Source organism: Vigna umbellata, chromosome 5, assembly GCF_029865625.1.
Source record: "Vigna umbellata cultivar VRB3 chromosome 5, Vumbellata_1.0, whole genome shotgun sequence".
NCBI lineage: Eukaryota > Viridiplantae > Streptophyta > Magnoliopsida > Fabales > Fabaceae > Vigna > Vigna umbellata.
The window spans coordinates 53,161,867-53,169,662 of NC_142169.1; the positions used below are offsets into that span (position 1 = coordinate 53,161,867).

Genomic DNA, 7,796 nt, shown 5'->3' on the forward strand with positions numbered 1-7,796 from the left:
TGGGACCTACAGAAGATGAGATATAAGAAGCTAGTTGGATTGTCCTAATATTTCTAGATTCTCTCGGTTGAGTATTTTAAACGTATTTGAATGAATTTAAAATGTCAAATTGGAGACTTTCAATTCGCCGTTGAAGACTCTGAAAACACTTTTTTAACGTTGAAATGTTGACACGTTAGAGCCTTCCTAGAAGCTCCAATCAACGATGCCTATTAAATATTAAATATTGTCACATAAAAGCTAAATCAATTAAGATCACGTCAAAGGATGTGACATGGATCACAATATATAGATATTGTATACCCTAACAATAGTATTTAATTGTTTTGGATAAAATCTCACCCTTTCCTTCCATAAATTCACGTCTTCCCCCTTTTTAATAATACTCTTTTTACTACATAAACTTATTACACTATATCAGTATCATAGCAATCAATAGCTAATACAGAAGGCGTAGGACATAGAGAATTGGAAGGATTGTAAGTAATTGTTTAAGGACATAAATATGCTAATTTTTTATAAATTAGATCTTATTTTAGGAATTTTGACGGAAAACAAAGTAAATATGTTTAACCAAAACTTATTTTAGAACAAGTTTTTTTTTCTTTATTTTTTGTCTTAAGTTGACTTTGAAAAATTTGTATGTGTTAGAGATGTTGTATTTGGTCCTAGGGTGTTGCTCCCTCCACCACCACAGCCTTCTCCCTCCACCTCCCCTTTACTATTTTGCCCCTCAGTAAAATTTTATTTTTAGAATTATTGTTTTTTAATTTTACTCATTTATAACATATTTCACTGATAACCTACGTCGTTCCTTGTATGAGTAAAATATTTTTCTGCAAAGCTCAGTGATCGTGAAAAGAATTATCAAGCAATCTTCCTCTTGTTTTCGGTGCAGTACGTGGTGCAATGCGTTTGTGGTGTAATGTGCTTGTCGTGGTTTCTCTCCAGGTACGTAGTCATAATCCTTCCAATAATCCTAAACCCTAAACCCTAAACCCTTCCAATAATCCTTCCAATAATCTTTCCAATAATCCTTTAACCCTAAAACGTAAAATGAAAACGAAGCCTAAACGGATGACATCCTTCAACGGATGTCAACATCCGTTTAAGGCAAAACGGATGTCGACATCCGTTTCGCCTTAAACGGATGTTGACATCCGTTGAAGGATGTCATTCGTTTAAGCTTTGTTTTCATTTTATGTTTCTGTTATTATTTTATTAGATATTTTAATATTTTGATTTATTATTTTTTAATATCTTTTTAATGTATTTTAATAATGTATATTTATATTAGTTTATATTTAAATATTAAAATAATAAAATAATAAAAATAAAAAATTTTAACTTTAAGGATATAATTGGAATTAAAGATAATTGGAGAGGTGGAGGGAGAAGACTGTGGAGGTGGAGGGAGCAACACCCTTGGTCCTATTAAGCTACATGTCCAAAAGCCTTAATCAAAGGCCCAAAACGTAAGGCCTAAAAGAGATAAAATATCTCAAGATAAGGACACCACCTCGAGGTAGTCAGACAGCAAATAGAGAAAGTGTGCAAGACTTCTGGAATCTCGAGAGAAAAAACACAAAGCTCTTTGCGGTGTGCATTCGTGTCTTCAGGAAGAAAGAAGAAGATTAGTGTCTTCAAGAAGAAAGAAGAAGAGTTGATCGGTGTAAAGTCTTCTATAAAGGTAAGAGAAAACTCCAATCTTTTGTATTACTGTAATAGTGTAGTCATTTTCTGTATTACATTCTAAAAGAGAAAAAACTCTAACCTTAAATAAGTTAGGAAAAAGAAAAAAAAAAAGAGAAAACAACTAACTTAACCGATTATTACTTATTATTACTAAGTAATAATCCTAAATGAAATAACAAACTTCAACATGTCTTTCTAAGATAAATATGATTTTCTGTCGGTCTAAAATAATAAATTTAAAAATTTATTATAAAATTATCACCTATCAATTTATTATTATAAGAGGTGCACTATACTTTTGATAATAAGTTATCGTTCCTACTATTTTTCTAGTGAAGATATTATTTTATCAAGGCTATGAAAATGAAGGAGAAGAGAAAAAACAAATAGACGCAAGCACGAGGAAAAACAAGAAAAGCAAATGGTTATTTTATTACAGAAAAAGTAAGGTAGTTGCTCCCTCCACCACCACCGAATGCTCCCTACACCACCTCATGCCAATTTTGCCCTTCTCTAAAACGGATGTCAACATCCGTTTCACCTTCAACGGATGTTGACATCCGTCCGTTTACATATTTTATATTTTAATTTATTGTTTTTATTTTAAAAAAAAAATATTCAACGGATGTGGCGACATCCGTTAATGGATTGCCACATCCGTTTTAATATAATTCTTAAAACTATTTTGATTAATATTTAAATAATAATACATAAATTAAATTAATAATAATTATTTTATTAAATAAAATAAAATAAATTTATAATTAATTAAATAATAATTTTAAAAAAATTAAATAATATTTATATATTAATTTAAAATATAATAAAATAAAAAACTAAAAACTTTAAAAAGAAAAAAACTTTACGGATGTGACCATCCGTATCCATTCTAATAAATTTTTAAAAATTATTTTAATTATTATTTAAAATAATAATACATAACTTAAATTATAATAATTATTTTATTAAATAAAATAAAATTAATTTTTAAATAATTAAGTAATAATTTTTAAAAAAATTAAATAATATTTATATATTAATTTAAAAACTTAAAAAAACTAAAAACTTAAAAAAAAAAACTAAACGGATATGGGACATCCGTTGAAGAATTTTTTCTTCAACGGATATCGACATCCGTTCAAGAGAAAAGGAGGAGGTATAGGATATTTTAAAATATAAAGGATAGTTTTGGAATTTAAAAAAAGTGTGGTGGTACAAAAAGCGATGTGTGGTGGTGTAGGGAGTAACCCTCAAAAAGTAAAAACGAAAAAGTTTATATACACCAATGCAAAACGGCTAAAACGACTTCAAACAAAAAATACTGAACTAAGAATACTAACTAAAGGACTTAGCGGTGTAGTGTAAAAAACAGAAAACAGAAGAAAATAGAGATGCGATGCAAAAATAGAAAACAAAAAAAAGGGCAGCAAAAGAAAAAACTATTTCTCTTGTCTGAAAAGCAATTCTATTCATTAGATGTTTGTGGATTTGCAACTAAAATATTTTTCAAAGCAATACAAACTTTATGATATAATCAATTATGATATAATCAATTATATCACAAAATAATCCATTAATATATATATATAATAACTAAATAACCAACAAATATTTCTTTGGGATCAAGAAACAAATACTTGTAATTTATTTCCCTTACTAAATCCAGAGAGCATTTACTCAATGTATAACATGGAATCAAGATCACAGGTAAAGAAAACCAAAAACCAAATACTTGTGACACAAATTAAATAATTTGACTGTTCTCAGAGTAATTGGTTACTCATACTGTTGTAGAAACCAAACATCCTCGTAATCTTTCTGTGATTCTTTAAAAGGAAAACTATAACCTTCTGAAAAGTTGTTATTGTTAATTCCACCAACTCAGCTTTTATGTACTTGCAACTTTGACTAAACTGTGATGAGCCAGTTGAGGAAAGAGACCAATGGAAGGGCCCAATTATGTGTCAAACTAACTCTCTATATTTCTCTTCTTTCTCTTGTAATCTTGTATGCAGTCTTCTATGTCTTTCTGAAACTAAATTACTGCTGAAATTCCACTATCTACTGGAAATGAAAATGGGCTGTCTGGGAGATTCAGTCCTTGATTGCTGCATAAAATATTTTTCAAAAAAAACTCAGTCAGACAAACTAAATTAACTCAGAAAATAAGACATGTTTGGAAACCATTATCATTATGAATGAGTGGAACAAAGAAGAATGAGATTAAACCCTTTGCAAAAGGAACAAAGTGTTTAAAGAGATTCTAATGTAACTATGATTTTTATCAGTTACCAATACCAGTCCTTTATTTTCCATAAGAAATTATTTTATGTATCATAACATGATTCACACCTGTCCTCAGCAGTGTAATTGTTATCCATATATCCGGATTTGTCATTCACAACATGATTCTGAGATTCTGCAGAATGGACATTGAAAAGATCTGCAAGAAGGGAAAATGAATACAAGATAAGCAAAGAGAAGTATAATGAAACTGATCATGAAAAATATGCAATCCATGTTAATAATATATCACAGCACACCATTTGAAGCTTTTGCTACGCCAGTGTTAAAGCCTAAAAGGGGTGAAGTGGTAAAAGATTTCTGGGCCAACTGCAGCTCTGCAAAACGTCTTCTATGAAATTCAAAGGCAGCCTCCTCTTGCTGTTCAATGATAAGGCTCCTGAGTAATCGAGGGTTACTGCAACCTCTTGGAACTATGAAAACTAAGTATCAGTGCAAATGCTTCTTAATCAAAAGGAACAGAGTGAAAGAAAGAGCATGTGCATAATATATACATATATCACTTTGAACTGATCCATGAAATCTAGGTTTCAAATTAGAGTATATCATGTTCTCACTTGGCGTAGGTTCAGTGTCAACATCTACGTAGTGTGCTGAGTAATAAGCAGGGTGCTGGTGCTCAATTCTGTCTGATTGCTTTCTGCATCCAAATTGAAGATCACATAAAAAAGCAATGATGGTACTATCATCTGTCAATGTCTCATTTTACTTCATCATGAAGGATTTAGAGAGTAAAAGTGAAAGGATATAGAGAGAAAAAGTGAACAGGTGAGTTTTGAGACTTCAAATAATCACCACCAACCACGACTTCACGTGCTTAGCTTTGTGCTTGAAGCTAACATGTTAGTGAAACTATAATGCGAAATTAGCATTAGGAACTACAATGCCAAACCGGGAAGGTACAACAAGGTATCAGAGATAGAACATGGAATTTACCTCAGCATAAGTTTTGGCTTCTCTTTGTAAGGTTTCACAAGAACCCTTGATTCGCAGACATAATGGGGATTTCCCTTATCCAAAATTTCTTTTACAGTTTCAGGATCATCAAATGTCACAAATCCAAACATCCTTCTTTCTTGGCTTGGAATCCTTACATCTTCAACTTTCCCAAAAGTGCTACACAGAAGAACATGTTAAAGCAATTTGAATCTTCCAACACAAAATTAACTACATAGAAGTTTGAAGCATTCATTCACCTAAAGTAGTTTGAAACATCAGCCTCGCTAAAAGTGCTGTCAGCTGGAAATGTCAGGTATATCTGTCGTGATGCACTGATGTATCTACCATAATCTCCCTTTCCATTGAACTTCGGAGCATCTTCAGCCAGAACAACCGAATGCTGCCCATGAGGCCTGGTAATCAACCATCACAAAATGAAAATTCTAGCATGAAATATTCAGCAAATTTTCTACACAAGAATCCAAAGGGAAAGTACAAATCTTCACCTGTCAATTAGCCTGATGCTATTTTTCAACCGTGCAAGAAGCTTAGTCAAACTGTAGCCAGATTTTCCATGTCTCTGACTCTCAGTGAGGTAGCCATCAGCCTGCAGCACCTTCTTATACTTCTCAAAGTATGCCATTGGAAGGGAAGCAATTGATATAGAACCACCCTTTTTCAGTTTCAGGAGTTCAACAATTTCAGACTCTAGTTGTGCCAGTGACCGAGGTGAAATCATCTGATCATCATTAAAACTATCATTTCCATACATGTGAGGGAATGCATCAGGGGGGCCCAGTCCATGATAGTATCTACAGCTATTTCCATGCTTACAAAATCCTTTGTTAAAGTAGTGACAGGTCTTGACTGGATGGTCGAACCTTCTACCAGCTTTTCCACCCAAATTACCAACTGATAAAGCATCTAAGCCATAGTAATCATTAGAAATACTTGGAATGCCTGAAGTCCCAACAGCACGAGAATTTACAGCATCCATATGATTCTCCAGAGTGAAGAACGGAGTTTGCTTTTGAAGTTCAGAGATGGAATCCAAATAACCCTGTGCCATATATTCTGCATTGGCATTGTTAACAGACTGAGGATCCCAGAAGGGAGATTGAAGCTGGAAGCTTGGCGCTGTGGTAGGGGTGTCAGCTGTGATTACTGAAGTAGGGGAGATTACTGAAAACTGGGAAAAACCTGGTTGACAGTTCATGGGAGGTGAAATTGGAGGAATGATTGATCTAGCAGCTGACCTTGGAAGCTTGGTTCTGGTCTGGAACGCCACTTCACGGATTAAATGGTCAGGGAGTGAAGCCAATTTCGCCATTTCTTCTTCCCCATGTTCTTGGACAAGGAGATACCCTAAGATCTTTGAGGCGTTCTCAGGCTCAAATTTCTGAAGTTTACCTAAAATTATACCTGTGTACTCTGAAATATCCATAGCTTGAAGTCACTGCAAGGAGTTAAAACAACACTCAACAGAAATGAGTAAACACTGCTGAGAAAATAGACAAAGAGAAACAGTGGCCATAATTTAAAAACATCAAACATAAACGAGTCCTAGAGTAAGAAGAAGATAAGAAAAAAGTGGGATAAAACCTCAGAACAAGAAGTACGTTATTCCAGCAAAAGGTATCAAACTAGTCCATGAATATATTAGTAAGCAGTGAATCTATTATAGATCATAAATTATTTGTTTCCTAATTTGGAAATGAACAGTGAGAAATAATCGAATGCTCCCAAAAAGTACAAAAGCTGTACCCATCAAAAGCAGAAACATATGGTGAGAAATAATCAAATGCCAAAAGCAACACAAAAATTGTAGATTAGATTCTCCTGTCTTTCATCCAAGAGAATCCTCATCCGATCAAACAAAAGAAAAGAAAGCATGTATTTAAAATGTAGCAAGGTTCATACTCATCAAACACAAAAGAAGGACATAAGCAACCTGAAAGTGCTTCAAGCACAGATCTTTCAACAACCCTTTTCTCTTCTACATATCTCAGAGCTTCACCTGACATTCAGAGAGCAGTGTCGTCACAAGCTGAGGAAAGGAATGCTTTTGGAAAAGGTCCAGTGAGCAACACTCGCACACTAGCCACTAACACTCTCTGTTACGTGACTCATTCACTGTGGTGACTAATCTATATTTGGCCTTCTTTATACCCATCTTTTCAAGATCACACACAGCTGTCACGTAACCACAGATACCAGGCAAATTATTTTGCTTAATTCTCGAAGTCTATAACTGCTTCTCACTGACTAAAACACCCTAAAATTTATTCATTTTTTTTAATAAATGCTTATGATATATCTGCCATAACAAGCATAAAAGAATTTCTTAATCATAATATATTCAAAATATCTGCATTTCATTGTTACATATTATTATAAACATTAAGAATAGAAAAGGTCCGCCAATGAGCAATGTGCTAAATTTAGGAGTTGATAATAAGAACACGTCTGCAACCTATGAATGGCACAAACTGAATTTTTGTTGTGTCTCAGTGAGAAAAATTAAAACAGGGAAGTGGGGTCCAGATGGATCTGAACCACTGGGTTGGATCCTTCAGATTCTGAAACTCAGATCATGTTGGTGGGGACCATACCAAGAAGAATATGTATCTTCCATGCAAGTTTGTTATAAAAAGAAATTTTACTTGCACAACATTAAAAGATTAAATTAAATCTAAAAAAAATTAAAATAATTCAAATAAATTAAAGAACTAAATCATTAGTTAAATCTTAAAAGTAATATTTAAAACTCATTTTCACAAATTTTAGGTTACTTTAAACCACTCCAATACACTCTAATTTAAATTAGACTAAAATTATACAAAAAGTTATATGAATAT

At 32.8% G+C, this 7,796-nt stretch overlaps 1 protein-coding gene across 5 annotated transcripts; it reads right to left on the bottom strand.

The window, feature by feature from the left end:
* Window positions 1–3,317: 3,317 nt before the first annotated feature.
* Window positions 3,318–7,390, bottom strand: LOC124848735 (zinc finger CCCH domain-containing protein 18-like). Of its 5 annotated transcripts, none has more exons than XM_088092180.1 (8): window positions 6,890–7,390; window positions 5,445–6,369; window positions 5,196–5,351; window positions 4,936–5,115; window positions 4,494–4,639; window positions 4,239–4,412; window positions 4,048–4,138; window positions 3,318–3,803 (listed from the first exon to the last, which is right to left on the bottom strand). In XM_088092180.1, exons 1-8 carry the CDS (start codon window positions 6,960–6,962, stop codon window positions 3,731–3,733), a joined length of 1,818 nt encoding a protein of 605 aa, XP_087948306.1. In that variant the 5' UTR covers window positions 6,963–7,390; the 3' UTR covers window positions 3,318–3,730. The 5 variants fall into 5 exon arrangements, with proteins under 5 accessions (XP_087948306.1, XP_087948302.1, XP_087948304.1 ...); XM_088092176.1 differs by having other exon boundaries at window positions 5,445–6,394; window positions 6,890–7,389; XM_088092178.1 differs by having other exon boundaries at window positions 4,557–4,639; window positions 5,445–6,394; window positions 6,890–7,385.
* Between the last annotated feature and the right edge of the window lie 406 nt (window positions 7,391–7,796).